At 37.0% G+C, this 20,635-nt stretch overlaps 1 protein-coding gene across 16 annotated transcripts in view; it reads left to right on the forward strand.

Moving 5' to 3' along the window:
* NBEA (neurobeachin) overlaps positions 1-20,635 on the forward strand; it is a 713,110-nt gene that overhangs the window by 643,650 nt on the left and 48,825 nt on the right. For all 16 annotated transcript variants that reach the window (XM_032294855.1, XM_032294857.1, XM_032294861.1 and 13 more), the window contains one exon: positions 4,879-5,031. In XM_032294855.1, the coding sequence (XP_032150746.1) occupies positions 4,879-5,031 (153 nt within the window). The remainder of the gene's footprint in view (positions 1-4,878; positions 5,032-20,635) is intronic.

Below are 20,635 nucleotides of genomic sequence, written 5' to 3' on the forward strand. Positions count from 1 at the left end.
AGGCCAAGGCCTGCAAAGTTTTTAATCAGCATTTCAATGCCTGAAATTTAGGATATAGTAAACACATAGTAATCTTGATTCATTTTTAATTTCACAAATATTTATGGAATGCATATTATATGTTAGGCACCATTCTTAGCAAGATAGACAAGGTCCCCACTTTCTTGGGATTTCTATTATGATGGGACATGCAAGCATACATTAATAAATGGAGAAAATAATCATTGCTATGCAGAAATTAAGACAGAGTAAAGTCATATAGAGTGACTGGGTTGCTATTTTAAAAGGCAGAATACAGAACGTAAGAGCAGGAAACCTGGATTTAAAGTATCTGGTCTTGATTTTTGGCTTTACCACCTATTTGCAGTGCAGCCGTTAGCAAATTACCCACTCAGTCTTTGCCTCAGTGTTCATGTCTATGAGAATAATGAGAATACCTACTTCACAAACTTTTTGTGAAGATTAAGAAAATATATGTAAAGCACTTAGAACAGTGCCAAGACATAGCAAGGTACCAAAATAAATCTTAGCTGCTGTTTTAAAACAGAATGACCACAGGTAACATTTAAGTTGATTACTGGCCTTGGCACACAGATGTAGTAATTGTCATCTTCTTGCACATAACCGGCTGAATCTCAGAGATGAAACACTCGTCTTCTTTTGTTTATATTTTTAAAACCACAGATCTTTTCAATAATGGAATTGTGCGTATAAATTATACTAATGTTTTGTGTTTACATACTATTAAATAAAAATTGCTATTTGAAACATGATTGTAAAACAATAAAACTGAGACCAAAACATTCCCCAGTCTGCTGCTTCAGCTACCTCCACCTAGACTTTTTGTGATTTCACTTCCTCTACTATCCCCTTCAGAAAACTCCAGACTACCCTCAACTCTAGACTTCAGGTTAAGAGAGCTTTAGTGACTGATACCTCTGGTGTTTTGAAACCTCTAGGGGCTTTGCAAATAAGCTGTGCTTCAAGAGTTTCTGTGTTTAAAACATGCCTGTTTAGTGATTGCTCCCATTATGAGAAATCTGGGAGAGTTTCTTTGTCTCTTCAAACATCAAGCGTCTAACAGCTTACACCAACATCTTAGTTAATGGCCTAATTTATGACCACATTTTGGGTGGCCTGATAAGAATGGAGCCAACAGAAACCATCCTTACTTAGGAGGTTGTCCTCAAGGCCCTGGTAACACTACTTCTTTCTATGACTAGCCCCATTTAGAGCCTCCTTGAATGTTCCTACTGGAGTAGTCTTCCTCCTGCCCTTCTAAAGAACCATCAAGACAGATCTTTCTAGGCCTGCCTTGTTCTTTGGTGGAGGCCACATTTTAGTGCCGTTCTTTCTAGAGTGCCTAAATGCAAATGAAGTTAGTCTTCTGCCACTTCCGCAGTTTGGGAACAAGTCTGATGGCAACTTTAAAATCAACTTTTTCTGTATTTAAATTGAGCTATTTTATACTTTTGAACCTTTTAAATATAACTTGAATAAGCAAGATAACATTTTGTTAAACAGAAAAGTTTCCCCTTAAAAGGCAGATTTCATTTCAGGGTTCATATCCTTTCCCTTTTATTTAATAAAGTTCTTCATTGACTCTTTCCCCATCTTGTGGCATTTTTCCAACCATCTGCATATTCCCCAGAAGATTTCTAGTCTTATTAAAATAACTTCATCCAATATCTTTAATAGTTTAATATTTAATGAGCACCTGCCTCATGCAAAGAATAGCACCAAGAGCTACGAGGGAGCCAACAAAACATAAACCTCACAAAATGAGGCTCAAAACTTTGCATTTGTCCAGATTTTATTCATATTAAAACTGCATTTTCCCAAACTTTATTCACATTAATAAATATGACATCCTATGTTTTTTGTGCCTTTGTGAATCTAACTTAATGACTTTCAGTGAAATTGCTTTGTAGTGGTAAGGAGGTTAATAATGACCACATATTTTATACAGGAAAGAATGAGAAATAATATATGAAAAACATTATAGAGTGCCAAGTTGGTATAAGATAAATTAAGACTATTTGAGTTGATAAATGAAACTAAATATGTTTTGCTATATACATGTGGAAGTATACATTCCTCTTTGCCTATAAGGAAGCTTCTACAGTCTCATTATAGAGATAGGAGGTGAGCACAAATAACTGCTGAAGGGCAGTAAGGGAAATACCTGATTTATGTTAGTCTAGTACATGTAAATCCCCTCTCAACCCAGCAACTGCACAAGCTCACATTCCTTCCCACTTTGGACCTTTTGGGGTGTTATTGTGTCACATGAAGACCAGGTCATATGCAAATAGCAATAGTCATTGCCTTCTCTGTACCTTTTACTAATTCCTCATGTTTTCCCACACAGTAAGAGCAGAAGAAAACTACATATTTTACGTTAATACATTGAAGTCATAAGATAATAATATGCATTTCTGAGTGGGTGCCAATACGTGAGAACAGCAGTGATTCTTTACTTCTCCTCTCCAGTCAGCGATCATACCAAACTGTTCCTTCTGTGACTGTCATGTTTGCCCAGCCTGGAAATAAAACTCAACGATAGTCATTGCTGATAGAATAGTCATCGCTGAGGCGCCCTTTAGCCTGTCTTATCCCTCAGTTAAACTGTATCGGTTTTGGCAAATAAACGTGTTTTCTACCATACGGTTTTTCTTTCAGCTCTTATCCATTTCCCCTTTCACATTGGAGTCATTGAAAAGTTATATTAATTTATATTAATTCCACTAGAATTCTCTTTTTCCTTTGTCTTGTACATAGTTTATTGTTGATACACATTTGGCTCTTGGTGTGAGCCATGTAATTAATTCCCTTTCTTTCTACACACTCTTGGCTCCACAACTTTATTTCCTCATCCCCATTTTTCTGCTGACCCTGGCTGCTGTGCTGCAGATTTCCCCTTTGATGAAGTTCCACAGTAGGGCCCCTTTCTCTCCACACTTAGCAGTTTCCCTTCTCTCTTCCCTCCCTTTCCCCTCCCTACACATGCATAACACTCCATATCTCCCCATTCTCCAATCTCTCCTTTACTTTGTCACACAGTATCTTGCTATAAAACAAATTTGACTTAAGTTTTTAATAACCAATATGACAAAATCCAAACAGCCTATCCTTCAGAAAACTTCCCTCATCATCTGGCCTTATCTGCCTCCCACCATCTCATCCCTCCTTTGTCTTGATCTATCCGCAATATACCCTATTCTCCTCCTGTGCTCAGTTTCTCACCGCCCCATAGTACTCTCTGAGGGTGCCCTCCCCCCTCCTGGTTTTCATCTTAGCCATGATCCAACTCCAATGTCCATCTCCAATGAAGTCTCTCCTGACTTTCCCAGAGTCCCCTGCTGTTTCCTCCCAGCTCCCTTCTTCCACAGCTGCTGTTGTGTGTTACAACCATCTGGTTCTGCATCTGCTCCATGGGCCGGACTATGAATTACTTGACAGTAAGGCCGTGTCTTACTCATTTTTTGTTTCCCGAGTACCCATCACAGTTTCTGGTACTAAAAACCTTTACTATATGAATAAATAAATGCCAGAGAAATATGTAAAAGATTTTAGAAAGATTTCTATTTAAATAGAAGAAAACTGTGATTCTTAAAAAGCAAAGCTGCATTTATCCAAAAAAATCACTTATATAGAGACCCATTGATGCACCCATAATTCTGGAGAAAATGAAAATGTATATTTTTCTTATGGTTCACAGGGATCGTCATAAGAGTAATGGTCAGATTCACACAGAGCATTACTAAAATGAACACCCATTTATAACAGATATGTTCGTTTTAGTGGGAGAACTCATGAGGAGAAAGATTTTATGTATGTTTTTTCTAGAAAGTTAGGGATTCAGTGTACTGGAAGACCTCAATATCTGGTGGTTTTAATTTTTTTCTATGAATCCCTAGAAAAGACTACAGTGAGAGTTAAATTTCAGGTGCTATGCCATCAATGTTGGTCATATTACACAAATAAAGGTATAGCCTTACAAACCTATCTTGATATTTGAAAAAAGATTATATAAATGGTATATATAAAAACTGTAGTAGTTTGCTTTAATTTTCTCCCAATAACTTTTTAAAAAACAACAACAAACAAAAACTTTAAGGGTATTAAAATTAGTTCATTTCTGTATCAGATTTATTCTAAAGAAACATAAACCTCAAATTAGACATCGTGCATCAAACACAAGTTCACCTTAAATCCAGTTGTTTACACTACACTTATGTATAACACAAGTTATCTTTGCATCCAATTTACTGAAAACCTGTCATTTATATGGCAGGCATTAAATATTTAAAACTGATTATCATACTGCATATCATCTCTTTTATTGTGTTCATTTATAGATATAAAAATACTTTATCAAGTGAAAACTATAATCTCTTTCTAAAAATCACATATTGTAATTGTCAGTATAGTTGAAAAGTAGAAAATATGTGATCTATTACAAATACTGGCAATTGATTTTTAATTTGGATAGTTTATTAATTTTCAGAAAAGGTTTTTACACAACATAGACTTGTTATATAGCTTTACCTATTTGTTTTCTAATGCTATTGTGAACAGTTGTTAATTTGTATACTAATTTCTCTTCATTAATTTATGGGAGGATAAGATTGAAAATGGGTAACATTTTAAAATATCATTTATCATAAACATAAATTTTCAAGTAAATTTTTCACAAGAAATGCCTCTCTCAGATCTTTAAATAAATAAATGAAGAATAGAATAGAATTAAGTCATAAAATATTCATTTTAAGAAGTTATTTTATTCCATTTATAATTAATAAGTTATAAGTTAATAGTTTCATACAACTGATCTTTATAAAGTGGTTTAATATGCTTCATTTTTATTCCTGATAGGAACTAATTCCAGAGTTCTACTACCTACCAGAGATGTTTGTCAACAGTAATGGCTATAATCTTGGAGTCAGAGAAGATGAAGTAGTGGTAAATGATGTTGATCTTCCCCCTTGGGCAAAAAAACCTGAAGACTTTGTGCGGATCAACAGGATGGTAAGAGAGATTTTGCTTTTGCTTGAGCAGTCATCAGAAAGTTAATATATTCTGTAGTTTTGTTTTGTCCTGATCTTTACTATAATATTACAAATTGCCACCTTACATCTGTAAATACAATGTTAAAATTTTCCGTAAAAAAAGAAAGCATTTTACTGTTGTCTTGACAGCATTCCTTATTGTGGAGTGGATTTTCCTTTCATGAGGACCCATAAAGCAATGGTAATTCAGTTATGTTTGCTCCCTTAGGAGAAGACAATCAGATGAGCATCTGTGACTAATATAACGTGTTCTAAAGTGCTTAAAATAGATGCCCATTTCTTGGTTTTATCTACTGACTAAATCTGAATACTTTCTTTTTTTACTTATAAAAATACTCAAAACAGAAAAAATTTCATTTATAACATATTTCTATGTGGGATATTTATGCATGAAACTTACTTGTGGTATAAACATTCTGAAATAGAAAGTGCCTTTTTTTTTAAAGACGGTTTCACTCTTTTGCCGGGGCTGGAGTGCAGTGGTGCAATTGTAGCTCACCGAAGCCTCAAACTCCTGGGGTCAAGCAGTCCTCCCACCTCAGCCTCCTGAGTAGCTGGGATTATAGGCACATGCCACCATGCCAAGTTAATTTTTTTTTAAGATTTTTTTGGTGAGATAGGATCTCACTGTGTTGTACATGCTGGTCTCGAACTCCTGGGATTAAGAAATTCTTCTACCTGGGCCTCCCAAAAGAAAATATTATTTTTAAGTTGCATCACAGATATCTGGTGTTCAAATGAGAAATGTATAAGTAGAATGTTACAGATGGGAATTTGATGGGTTTTAATACATTTTACCTATATTTAAGGAGATTTTAATCCCAATGTGGTTACAGTACATGACCATAAACAACTTTACAAAACAACCTCTCTAGTATACTATTGTTCTCGGTCAGTTGAGGAACTACATCAATAAAACCAATGACCTAAAATATATTTTTAACCCTGTTTCACTAACTCCTAAGTTTTTGCACCTGTTTGATAAATATGTTTTATTTTGTTTTGACAGCTTGTTTATTTGAATCAGAATTCAAATAAGGTCCACACATAGTGAGGGAATTCACATATTCCTTAATCCTCTTTTTTTTAAAGAGTTTAATTGAAATATAATTCATATCCTATACCAAGTCACTCATCATTTAAAGTTTAAAAAAATAATAAAACAATGTGTATTAGTCCAGTCACAAAGTTGTGCAACCATCACCACAATCAATTTAAGAGCATTTTTATCACCTCATAGAGAATTCCATACCTTTTAGCATCTTCCCTGATTTTCCCTGATTTTCCTGTTCCTGCCAGATAGCCCAAGGCAATCACAAATCTACTTTATATCTCCATAGATTTGCCTATTCTAGACATTTCATATAAATAGAATCATAAAATATGGGGTTCTCCTCCCCTTCACTTGATTTTATGTCACTTTTCTTTTGCACTTCACTGTCAGTCACACATTTCCTTCTATTTTGGAGCTATATTTTCTGTCTCTAAGAACTATTTCACTTTTAATGTACTTATATTTTAGAAGGTTGCTGATGTAATATACCTATGCTTAAAAGCATCATCTAGATAATCTGCATTCTGGTCTCCCCCCCTTTTATTTTTTTTTAGAAAACTTCATGTTTTGCATAAGTCTTATTGCCTATCTTTCTCACTTCTGAACCTGCTAAATTGGCACTTTCAGATATATGGAGTTATTTCATACTATTCCCTTGAACAATAGCTTATTTCTTCAATTTTATATTTTTACTGTGAAGGACTTATATTTCAGTAATTTATATGTCTGAAAATTAATTTCTTTTTAGAATTGGTATTCCATCATCACACTATCCTTACATACTTGAATGCTATCTATAAATATCAGTGTTTAAGGATACCAGCTCTACAAATGCAACCCTAAAAGCTCACTGTATATCAATATCTCTCAATCACATCATTCCATTGTAGCTCCAGGGCTCAGAACCCTGCCTGGCACATACTAGTTGGTCAGTAAATATTTCTGAGTGAATTAATGAATTATAGAGGTATAGTAATCTCATTGCAGCCTGCATATAGTCTATTAAGTCCAAACTAGTCAAACTGAGTGAATCCTTCACTCAGGCAAGCAAAGTAGCCAATAGTTGTTGGACCAATGCTTTTGTTGGTCATGCTATTGAACAGAATTATCATATGGGTGCTGATAATAAGTGCCTCTTACGTGTCAGGCATTAGGGTAGGCACTTGATTTTTTTTTTTAACATTCATTTTACAGATAAGAAACATGAAGGCCAGAAATGTTTCATAATTTAGCCATGGCAGAGCCCAGGTTCAAGTACAGGAAAGTTTTAACTCCAAAGTCATACTCTTTCCAGTATGCCAGCTGCCTCTGATATCTCTTCTTTGTGAAATTCTTTGAGACTATTGGATTTCTACTTTTAGGTTTATAATTGTCAATCAAGACCTTATTTATTTCCTTTAACATTATGGATATGGCTAATTCAGATCATTCACAGATAAAGACTGCAAGTTTACTAAGCTTAAATATGCATTAAAGAAAAATAGAGTAGTTATCTTTATTATCCACTGGATATCTTACATTTGTTAATTTGCTAATGTTTACTGATAATGTACCAGGAAATGCATATGACAGTTTTTAGACTTCTAAATATGCAGTGATGCAGACTGGGTGAGCAGGAGGCCACTGTGTTTTCCCAGTCCTCAGACTAGGCCACACTGCTTGCTAGGAGAAAGTACTATTTTCCATGGTACCTGTTCCGTTCAGCATAGAGATAACTTTAGGAAAGGGATTTGCCTTCTTAATAAAAGGCTAAAAGTTTGAGAAGGAAGTTTTAGGATGAGGGAAGTTTTGCTATAATACAGGGAAAGGACATAAGTTTTTAAATTTTGGGGAAATAGACTCTCATTTATACAATCTAATTAACGAAACTGTGTATGGAAAGCATAGGGGTATTTGGCGTTAGCATTTTTTAAAGCAGTTATCTAAGATCAGTTTCTCATTATTGTTACTTACACAGAGACTTTTTTGTATTGAAAAGAAGCCATTGGAGAGAGAGTGTGAATGTCTCCTTTCAGTTTTTGCAACAACTCCTTTATCTTGCATTACCAATAGCAAATTTCAGAGAGAACAGGAGGAGCTAAGTATTTTAACTAGTACTCAATTATAATGCATGTAAATAAAACTCCAGAGAGAGAAAGCCTGGGCAGAATGCTGTTTGGAAATAGGAACACAGCTAGTCAGTGGTCTTGGTGAAAAGCTGCCTGCTCTGTAAATGAGCCAGTCATAACAAAGATAGGTGGAAGTAAAGGTCCTCAGTGATATCTCTTTTTAGGAGTATGTCTGCACTAAAGCTTCCAAATGCAGACGTAGGAAACAGTGGACTAAGTGATCGGTCAAATGCCTCCAGATTCGTCCACTGAAAAATAATTTGTCCGCTATGAAAATTGCTCCCCCCAGTTTTTCCTCCTCCTTATTGTCCTCTCTGCTCATAGCTCACGCTGTCTTCTTAGCTGTTATACTGTGTTCATTGCTTTACCTGATTAATAGACATGGCAAAACAGGACTTTAAAGATAAATTGGCAAAACCTCATCTCTACAAAAAATAGCCAGGTGTGGTGGTATGGTGTCTGGTCCCAGCTACTCAGGAGGCTGAGAGGGAAGGATCATTTGAGCCTGGCAGGTTGAAGCTGCAATGAGCCGAGATCGTGCCACTGAACTCCAGCCTGGGCACCAGAGCAAGACCCTGTTGCAAAAGAATAAAATAAAATAAGATAAATTGGCATTCAACAAATGGTGCTGGAAAAATTGGTGCTAGAAGAGTTGGATATTTATATGCAAAAAAGGATGGGGAAGGTTTCAGTCCTTATATCACACCAAATAAAAAAATTAACTCAAAATGGATCATGGACCTAAGTTGGAAACCTTAAATTATAAAACATCTACAAGAAACAAATACAAGGAAATCTTTGTGACCTATGTTAGCAAAGATGTTTTAGATATGGCAACAAAAGCAAAACCGATAAAAGGAAACATCGACACACTGGACTTTTTAAAGCTTAACTTCTTTGAACACTAAGAAAACTAAAAGACAAGCCACAAGCTGAGAAAAAATATTTCAAAACACATCTAAGAAAGGACCAGGATATAAAATATATAAAGAGCACCCAAAAATCAATAAAAATAAAACAATAATTAGATAATTTTTTAAAGGAAGGGCAAAAGAATTTTCAGCAAAGAAGATATATAGATGGCAAATAAGCACATGAGAAGCTGTTCCATATCAAAAATTAATACACAAATTAAAATTAATCAAATAAACCACGGTAAGCTGCCATTACACATTAGAATGACTTTTAAAAATCAAAGGGGGAAAAGAAAACTTGGACATTCCAAGCCCTGGTAGAGATACATAATAGCTGAAACTCACATATCCTGCTGGTAGAAAGCAGTTTGGTAGTTTCTTATAAACACACATCAGCCATACAACCCAACAACCCTACTCCTTGGTTTTAACTCCCCAGAAATGAAAATTTATATTCACACAAATACATGAATGTTTATAACAGTTTTATTTGCTTTCATCAAAACCTGGAAACTACCCCAATATTTCTCACCTGGTAAATGGATAAACAAACTAAAATAAGTGATGGTAACTCCATATTATGGAGTACTAATTAGCCATAAAAAAGAACCAAGCAGTGACACATGTAACAGAATCACTTTCTTGCTGTCACTCAGATGATACCAAAACATTTTTAATGGCTTTATTAAAGTATACGTTATATATCAAATAATTTACTTGTTTTCAGTGTACAATTTAATGATTTTTAGTAAATTTTCACAGTTATATAACCATCACCATAGTCTAATCTTAGAATATTTTCACCACCCCAGAAAGATCCATGCCCACCTCCAGCCCAAAGCAACCACTGATCAACTTTTTATCTCTAAAGGCTTGCCTTTTCTATATATTTCATATAAAAATAGCCGTACAATATGTGTTCTTTTGGGTTTGACTTCTTTTACTTTGAGTAGTTTTTTAGATTCACCCATGTTGTGGCATGTGTTAGTACTTTGCTCCACATTTTACATAACAGTATTATTTTATGTGGAATATCACATTTTGTTAACCCATTTATCAGTTGGTGAGCATTTGATTTGTTACTACTTTCTGGCAATTTTGAGTAATGCTGCTATGAACAGTCATATACATTTTTGTCTGTAAACATACATTTTTATTTATTTGGGGTATAGACCTAGGAGTAGAATTGCTGGATCATATGATAAATTTATGTTTAACTTTTTAAGAAACCGCCCAACTGTTTTTCAGAATGACCTTACATTCCCCAGCAATGTATGACAGCTCCAGTTCCTCCGTATCTTCACTCCCACTTGTTATTACCTGTTGTTTTTTTTTATTACAGGCATTCTAGTGAATGTGAAGTAAGATCTCATTAAAATTGTAATATATATTTCCTAGTAACTAATGATATTGAGCATCTCTTCATGTATTTATTGAAGGCTAAAACCTTTTTATTTTTAATAAAACATTTAGTGATTCATTATAGACACAGAATTTGTGTTCTTCATAGTCAAAGAAGTTTATATGCCCTCAGAATTAATAATTTTATTACTGATGCGCCTAAATGAAATAAAAAAGCCCATCTTTCTTTTATAGACAATTCCCCAGGACAATATCATACCCCAAAATTTTGAACGTAAAAAAAGCTGATAATGATTATGGATGAGAAACTATCAAATACTTAGTGTTGGTATAAGCTAAACAAGCAAGACCTACCTATAGCTGTAGAAAATGCTACATTCAACTAGCGTGTTGGGTTGTAATGCAATCCAACTAAATAAACTTTCCAAATAAATGAAGTTTCTAGGTTTCCCTAAGTGAGAACCTTTGTGAAGCATTAGGGTTATCTGTTAAGTTTTATTTTATTTTTAATTGACAGTTAATAATTGTTTATTGGGTATACTGTGATGTTTTGATACATGTATACAAATTAGAGTAGTTAGCATATCCATCATCTCAAATATTTATTATTTCTTTGTGGTAAGAACATTCGAAATCCTCTTTTTAAGCTATTTTTGTATTTGTGTGTGTGTGTGTATATATATATATATATACACACACACACACGTATATGTATGTAGTTATGTATGTAACTATAGTTCTAATTTATATAACTATTTATATATAGTTATTAGTAACTACAGTCACTTTGCTGTGCAATAGAACACCAGAGATTATTCCTCCTAACTGTAACTGTAATTAGTTTATTATTCCTAATTAACTGTGGAGTTAATTCCTCACTCCACCCGGTGACCAGCATCTCCCTTTTTCCCATCCATATCTGCCCATCAGCCTCTGGTAACTACCATTCTACTCCCTACTTCTATGAGTTTGACTTTTTAGAGTCCATATATAAGTGAGATCATACAGTATTTGTGTCTATGTGCCTGGCTTATTTTATTTAACGTAATATCCTCCAGGTTCATCCATGTTGTCACAAATGACAGAACCTCCTGTTGTTTTTAAAGCTGAATATTATTTCATTGTGTATATATACCATATTTTTTAGATCCACTCATTCATTGGTGGACACTTAGGTTGTTTCCATATCCTCGTTATTATGAATCATGCTGCAGGGAAAATGGGAATTCCTTTGGTATACTGATTTCAGTTCCTTTGGGTAAATACCCAGTGGAATGGCTGGATTTATATGGTAATTCTATTTTTAGTCTTTTGTTGTTTGTTTGCTTCTTTGTTTTGAGACAGGGTCTCACTCTGCCCAGACTGGAGTGCAGTGGTGAAATCAGTGCCCACTGCAGCCTTGAACTCCTGGGCTCATGTGATCCTCCCACCTCAGCCTCCCAAGCAGCTGGAACCATAGCTGCATGCCACCACACCCAGCTAATTTTTAAATTTGTTATAGATATGAAAGAGTCTTGAACTCCTAGGCTCAAGTAATCTTCCCATCTGAGCCTCCCAAAGTGATGGGATTATAGGCATGAGCCACAGGGCCAGGCCTATTTTTTTTTGAGGAGTCTCCAAATTATTTTTCAAAATGTCTTTACTAATTTACGCCACTACTAACAGTGTAGTTGTTCCCGTTTTCTCCATATCTTGGCCAACACTTATCTTTCATCGTTTTTATTATAGCCAATCTAACATGTGTGAGGTGATATCTCACTGTGGCTTCAATTTGCATTTCTCTGATGATAGAGATGTTGAACATTTTTTCATATGTCCATTGGCCATTTGTATGTCTTCTTTTGAGAATTGTTTATCTTAAAACTTTGCCCATTTTTAATAGGGCTATTTGTTTCCTAGTTACTGAGTAGTTTCCGTTCCTTGTATTATGGCTATCTTTCTAAAATTTATTACTACTTTGTTCCCTGCTTTTTTATACAAAGGATAATACTTAATTTTTCACTTTAAAAAGTTGAGGTTATCATCCTGAGTACCCATTGTTATTCCATGAAGTGATATAACTCCATGTCTATTATTTTCTACTTTCTTCTTCAGACTGTCAGCTGTCAGCACAGTTCCCTTTAATATCCTTCAGCCATACTGATGAAAATTGGTTGTTTACAACCTCTTCTAGACTATAAAACCAGATAATTCATTGTATCAAGGCCTTATGATAAGGCTTAAGAATCGGTCAACTGCTTAGTGAGACCCTACAGGAAATGTGAATTTTGTAGCTCTGATAGGGAGTGACTTTAGCTTCTACCTCAAGTTTCATTGGCCACTGGATGATTTGGAAGTTGTGTATTGAAAGATAAAGTGACAAAACTGTCTTTAGTAGGTGAATGTTACTACAGGCAGCACCAGGTTAACACTCCTTCTTCCGTGCAAATAGCTGTCTGGCTGGCCTAGGGCACTCTTCTCCCCTAGTGTAGCTGCTTGGATTTCTTTCTCTTCTTTCCTCATTCCAAGACTGACTTACTGACAACTGCTGCAAATCAGAATGGATACCCTAATCTTAGCCACCTTACCCCATACCCTAGTGATAGTCCTTAGTCATCCCAATATGAAACTTGACCAGGATTTAATAATGGCAATGATAGTGCTTATAGCCTATGGCATTTTTTGAGTGTTTATTCTATGTCAGAAACTGTGCTAGAACTTCAGGTGGATCGTTGTTTTAATTCTTAAAAAAATTGCTTTGGGAGGCCGAGGAAGGTGGATTGCTTGAGACAGGAGTTCAGGACCAGCCTGGGCAACATGGTGAAACCCCATCTCTACTCAAAATACACACAAAAAATTAACCAGGCATGGTGGTGCATAGTCCCAGTTACTCAGGAGGCTGAGTGGGAGAATCACCTAAGTCCAGGTGGAGGTTGCAGTGAGCCAAGATCACACCATTGCACTCCAGTCTGGGAGACAGAGTAAGACCCTGTCTTAGCTGAGAGAAGAGAAGTATTAACCTGAAACCTATTGAGCTAATTTTTTTTTTTTTTTGAGACAGAGTCTCACTCGGTTGCCCCAGCTGGAGTGTAGTGGCACAATCTCAGCTCACAGCAACCTCTGCCTCCTGGGTTCAAGTAATTCTCCTGCCTCAGCCTCCCACGTAGCTGGGATTATAGGCGTGCACTACCACGCTCAGCTAATTTTTTGTATTTTTAGTACAGACAAGGTCTTACTATGTTGGCCAGCCTGGTCTCGAACTCCTGACCTCAGGTGATCTGCCCACCTCAGCCTCCCAAAGTGCCATGATTACAGGCGTGAGCCGCCACACTTGGCCCCACTGAGGTAAATTTACATGCCAAATACCACCAACTTATCTAGGTGTCAGTGTTCTTATTTATAGTCTCCAGGATAGGTAAATGGTGGCAAGAGGAGCTGTGGAGAAGGAGAGGGTAAAGAAGAAGAGAAAGAAATCAGAAGCTAGTTCCATGAGGTGAGCAGAAGATGGGAAGAGATGAGTGAGAATTGATCCAAGACCAGTAGCATGGTCCAGCCCCAGCAGCTGTTGAGACCTGACTGTCTGTGGACCCTGTTTCTATCTCTTACCCTCCACCCTCACCCCATAAGGCTTCCTTTCACTGCCAGGAAACCCTTGACTTACAGCTGAGGAAGTACCAGCTTCCTCTGCCCATCTGGTGTGAGAGGAATGGTGTCCTCCTTCAATTCTACAAATAGAAGAAATGATATTCATTTACATTCTAAGCTTTGTAGTCATGGGATTTTAGAGCTGGAATACACCTTTATTTGAATGAGGAGACTGAGGCCTAGGAAGGCAAAGTGGTTCATGGAAAGTCTGAACCCAAGTGCTTTTCTAACCATGCTTGGTGTCACAGGTTGGAACTCTGAATGTAATGTCCTCTAGATCCATCTTAAAGTCTGTAAAATTCCACCTGTATTTTGAATTAAATATGACTTTATAGATTGACTTGTGAATAAAACCGTAGTAGAATAATACTGTTTCTACTGCAACATATATTCCAATCACCAAATTGTAAAGGAACTTTGGAATATCCTGTTTGTTGTTTGCAAACTGTATCTGCGCTTGGATGGCCTCCAAACACCTCATTGTGACCCAGACTTACAATTCAGTTTTCATCGATGACACTCTGGCCTATAGCAGTATACATGTGATCACTACACAGGTTTTCTTTTAAAAAGTCTCTTTAAAAAACATGATTCTCACCAGACGGTTTCATGTCATTCATGTTTTAGAGAATTAACAGATTATTCATTGAAAGGAATCGCCTGCAGAAATGGTTTAATAGTATAAAGACAATTTAAACTCTGAAGTAGGTTTTCCCTCTTACTATTAGAATAAAACACAGGAATACAAATTTGGAGTAACAATTTTTAAAATTTATAATTGCTCAGAGTACTTATATTGCACATAAATTAAATATAACAAATAACCTACTCCTGATACCAATATGACCAGTTTAAAAACTGACTTCTGTTTATATATACTTCTTACCTGTTTTAATTTGTCTTTGTAACATCTGAAGTACTGATAAGCAGACTTTTTAATCAAAGTGTGCTTCTTTAAAATAAGCCTCACTGTGTAGCAGCCCTGTAAATACATATTCATCCAGTGAGCTGTGTGCAGTGCACTAGGAACTGTAAGGATTGCATATGTAATCAGTGAAGCCATTGTGCCTCAAATATTTACTCTCACATATTCAAAGGAATTCAGTTTTACAACTAATATAAGAAAGATACATACTGTGTATCTCTGGAAATATAAAACATTCTCAGAAATGAATAGTCCATTTTTATTATAAGTAGTAAGTCCCAACTTGTGTTCACGAAAAAATGAAAGAAGCAAGGCACTGCAGTTTCCCTATATTCTAAACCAAATTCCTGTTATTTCGTCATAGGAATTAAGAAATCTGGTAAGACATGTGAACTGAACCTTTATTCCATGGAGCAAAGGGCTTTATACAAAATTCTGCATATTCGGGGTAAACTGCCCCAGTCTTTGTTCTCCGCATCACCTGGAAGCAGTGCCAGGTGAAATGGATCACATGTAGCAGTGCCTCACTTGAAATGTGCTTGTTTCCATGTTGTGCTTCTTGGTTTTCCTTGAAGGAACCCTACAGAATAGACAGGGACAGCTACCTTATGTATCAGCAAAAAGCTGTATCCGTAACACCTATAGCAGCCATTCTTAGTTGCTTCAGTATTAGAGCTAAAGGACAAGCCCAAACTGCTGCCTCTGGGAACTGTCTTAAGCGTCACTGCAAAGACATCCCGTGAAATGTGCCTGCATGACTCTGCAGCTGCTACTCTCTCAATGTCTCCTGTGCTGCTTCAACTTGAAGTTTTCCTTCACAGCACCTTTTTCATCATTTCTGTTGCTCCAACTTCTGGTTGGTTTTCTCATCCTACTTGTGGGAAATGATCATAATGATCTCTTGCAGAAATAATGTCAGCTATCTGTGTTAAAACTAGAAAATGTAGGCCGGGTGCAGTGGTTCACACCTGTAATCCCAGCACTTAGGGAGGCCGAGGTGGGCAGAACACAAGGTCAAGAGATCAAGACCATCCTGGCCAACATGGTGAAACGCTGTCTCTACTAAAAATACAAAAATTAGCTGGGTGTGGTGGTGCATGCCTGTAATCCCAACTACTGAGGAGGCTGAGGCAGGAGAATCCCTTGAACCTGGGAGGCAGAGGTTGAGTGAGCCAAGATCTCACCACTGCACTCCAGCCTGGCAACACAGAGCAACTCGATCTCCAAACAAAACAAAACAAAAACTAGAAAATGTAACCAGTTATCTACATAGGTTCATACTTGCTGAAGGAGTGTTTATTTCATGAGTATTTCTGTAATATACAAAACATAGGCACTAATATAAAATATCAAGTATTTGCATTTTCCATAAATTCCGTGAATATAGGCTTTATTTTTTATGTTGTCTTGTAACTTTAAAAGTTTCTAAGTTTATATTGGCTGGGTAATTCATACAGGATTTAGTTCTTATGAAATAGGTTTAGAGAAAATGTGCTCTAGTATATTTATAATTTTGACTAGGATTATCTTCAGTTATTTGAAAGAATTCTTTGTAATGAGCCTAAAGTATAAAATGAAAATGTCATATATCTCAAAGAAATGACATTCACAGTGGTAAAAAGCCTCCATTTCTTTGTATGGATTAGTAGTCTATATCTATGAATATTCCCTCCCTCTTCTTTCAAACTATCATTAAGAAATTCAAGGCAAAGATGACAAAATGTTATTGAAAGGGATGTCATTGATTATTAAATGTCCAGCTTTATTATTGCATGGCAGCAATTGAACAGCAGGTATTTGATGCATTTGTAGCAGACTTTACATGTCTACAACCTCATTTCCTTTTCTTATTTTTTAAAAATGAAACAGTACTTTGTTATTTAAGTTATGGACAATAATATATATAATTGGTTAGAATTGTTTGTTTTGTAAATACAGTGCCAAGAATTGTATTTCACTGAAGAGCTGCTTACTCTCACTAGAAAATCTGGAAAAGTGATATACACACTTTTAGTAGACATTTCAATAAATTCTAAGTGCAGTAAGTTTATACATCAAGAATTGGTTTAATTTATCCACATGAAGCTAGGCTTATTACAACTGACTTACTCATGAAACATTAATAAAGCATTGTGTTTAGTTCTAACCTAATTATAATCTGACCTTCTGACAAAGGACAGAAATAGAAAGTATCTCTGATAACACTAACGTAATGCTGGGTTCATTCATCATAATCTAACCTTTTAAAAATTTGTTTAAGAAAAAGGCCCTTGCACGGATGTGCATTGATAATCTCCTCCAGCCCTCAGCCCAACAGATTCCTGGTGCTGCTGGGCCAATTGCAGGCCGTCTGCAGTCAGCAGAGCATGCACAGCAACTGAGGCAGGTGAAGCCGAGTTCCAGCGTGGCTCCGTTCTTACTGTATTGCAGCCTTTACAAAGTGTCTGTATTTCAAAGAAAATGTATCCTTTTTAAGCTGGGATTTTTTAAGTAGATCAGACCCCAAATGCAAATTTTTACATTTGCATTTGGGGTCTGATCTACTTTTTTTTTAAACCCAGCTTAAAAGAGAATTTTAAGCAAATAACGTAAGCATTTTTGGAAGTCTTATGTAGAAATTTCAAATACTGAGATAAATATCTTGTGTTTGAGTGCCAGCTCTGGAACACCTATTAAGCCATGTGTTGTGCTGAACCCTGTTAACTTCAACAGGGATGGTGCCAGGTTCTAGAGGCCAAAGAAGAGACCCAGAGCCATGACATAGGGTTTTACTGGTGACTTACTATGGGGAAAGAGTCCCGTGGTAGCAGGCTGGCAGGAGACCCATGTGGCTCAGTGGCAGCAGGCTAGACAGGAGAGCTGCAACCACTTGCAAAAAGCCTGCTGTTTATATTGCATTTTCACTTTCGCTTAACACTCCCCCACCCAACCTCAACAACTTCCATCTGGCAACCTTCATTTAACCCAAAACAAAGGGCCTTGATTCCCAGTATGGCCCGTGTTCCATGAGATGGGCCAGTGAGGGCTCAGATATTCCTCATAAATAAGAAATGGATCTCCAGGTTGGCCAGCCTGATTCCCTAGCTTGGGACTCTCAACTGCATTCAGGTGTGTCTGCCATAAAGGGTCATTCTCAAGGTTTGCTCAAGTCATCACTGTCAGATGCAGCTTACCATATACCGTGGCACTTGGAAATAAGACACCCTATCTCTTGGAACTGCAGTGTCCTCCTTATTTCCAAAATTGAGGACTTATTCATTCCGAAAGCCTTTACTGAGAGCTAGTTATGAGCAAGGCATTATGGAAAATACAAAGAATGGCCATGGGTCCTACTCTAAGTAAAGCTAGAGAAATTCCTTCATTCATTCCACAGTTATGAAGAGGACATCGTGTACTTTCATCCTACTTTGGGCTCTTGGAACACAAGGATGAGTGAGTGGCTTCAAAAGGTGCCACTCTAGTTAGGAACACAGGCAAACAAACAGTTCCAGTAAACACTGGTAGTGTTTATTCAGTAGATACCTGTTGAGTGTTCTGGGTACTGTTTTATGTGTTTGCAAGGATCCCTGCCCCCCTGGAGCTTACTTTTGATCAAAGGGAGACAGTTGATAGACAGTTTTTTAAAAATGAAATATCTAGTATGTTAGAAGGTGTTTGGTGCTAGAAAATAACACTGGACGGAAATGGGACCAGGAGTACCTGCAAGGGAGAGAGGTCAGGACAGTCTCCCTGTAAAGGGAGGTTAGAGGTAGGCCTGGAGGAACGGAGGGAGGGAGCCAAGTGACTCTCTTGGGGAAAGAGCATCTTGGGCAAGGGGAACACTGGAGCAAAGGCTCTGTGGCAGGGATGTGCTTGGCAAGGAGGCCAGTGAGCAGCATAGGGTGAGCAAGTGGGCACACAGTAGGAGAAGAGGACTGAGTAGTAATTGGGGAGCATCACACAGGGTCTTGAAGGCCATCATAAGTACTTTGCCTTTTTACCCTGAGTAAGATGTAAAGTCCTTGCAATGTTTTGAGTAGAAGAGTGACTGATTTTCCTTGCGTTTTGAAAATATCACGTTGGCTGCAGTGTTGGGAATGAATGATTCCACAAGGGTAAAATCAGGGAAATCTGCCAGAAGGTATTATGAGAGATGATGGTGTCTTGGACTGGGGGTAGCAGTAAAAGTAGTAAGAAGTTACTAGATCTGGGTATATTTTAAAATTTGAACCTATAGCCTCCCTCTGAGACTTCCTACCAATGGCTGTTTTCCCTCAGGTTTCTCTGGTCTTACAGAGGCAGGTAAAGTGTGGGGGATGATCGTGTGGAGTAGTGATGGCTACAGCAGCGAGATAGATAAATCCATCTTAGCAAAACATGTTAGAGAGTTCTGCTAAGTTGAAATCATGAGCGTTTAGTGCCTGTTGTCAACTTGGCCCTTTAGCAGAAATTCTAAGCAGAGGAAAAAGCCAGAGTCAAACTTACAGTCCACAATACTATAATCTTTTTCAGGACATCAAATGCTTATTCATCTATGTGCCCTCCAAGGCTACCATCTGACATATGGTAGGTGGTCAGTAATTTGGGGCAGGAGACAGATTAGACTATATTCACCTTGTTTATTTACATTTCAGTGGGATCTGCTGTCAGAGATCAGAGGTTTTGTCTTGTTTATCACAGTATCCCAGGGCCTAGAATACTGCCTGGCACATAACAGGTGCTCCATGTTGAATGAATGAATGAATGTTTGAAATGCTCTTCTCCCAGATGTCCTTAAACAGTTCATTTCTTCTTCGGGGTCCTTACTGGTCACAAACTCAGGGAAGCCTTCCCTGGCCTCCTCCCCTGATTTAGCAATCCTCCCCCCACTACACATGCTCCCTAACTCCCCATCCTGTGACACACCCTGTATCTTACTAATTATCTTAGTTTTTTGTTGGTTTCCTCCCACTACAGTGTAAACTGCGTTGCAGGGACTTTGGGTTTTTTGTTCACTGCTATAATCTTACAATCTAGAAGAGGGTCTGTTACAAAGCAGATGGTCAATCAGTATTTGCTGGGTGAATGAATGAGCTTCTTCCCCAGCCCCGCCCTCATTCCTGACAGTTCTTTTATTCCTTCCTCTTGTGACCATCACATTTTTCCATTGCTTTAATTAATAAACCTATAAATATTTATTAAACAATTATTACCCAATGATAGGTTAAGAGTTACGGGAAATGCAAGATAAGAATTAAAGTCCCTGTCTTCAAAAGGCTTACTTTTGAGTTGAGGATATACTGTTAACTTTTGAAACAATGAAGTGCTAATTGGCAGTCATCCCATTCATTTGTACAGCACCTCACAGTTTGTCGTCAAATGATTTCACAAGTAAATTTGCATGTGTTGTCTTCCTCTATTAAGTAGCAGAACAAAACTGATGAAAAGTGTTGAGTAGAAATTCATTGAAAAAACAAGCGAGAGCTGAGGACACAAGAAGCAAACACTGAACTTGAGTAAGAAGGATGGGTAGGTCTTCAAAAACAAGCGGAAAGATAATGCTTTCAAGTTAGAGAGAAAGAAAGCAAAAGCTCTGAGGTCATACCAGCTGCTGTGAG

This window comes from Sapajus apella, unplaced genomic scaffold (genome assembly GCF_009761245.1).
Source record: "Sapajus apella isolate SASKATOON/1434 unplaced genomic scaffold, GSC_monkey_1.0 scaffold32, whole genome shotgun sequence".
Classification (NCBI taxonomy): Eukaryota; Metazoa; Chordata; class Mammalia; order Primates; family Cebidae; genus Sapajus; species Sapajus apella.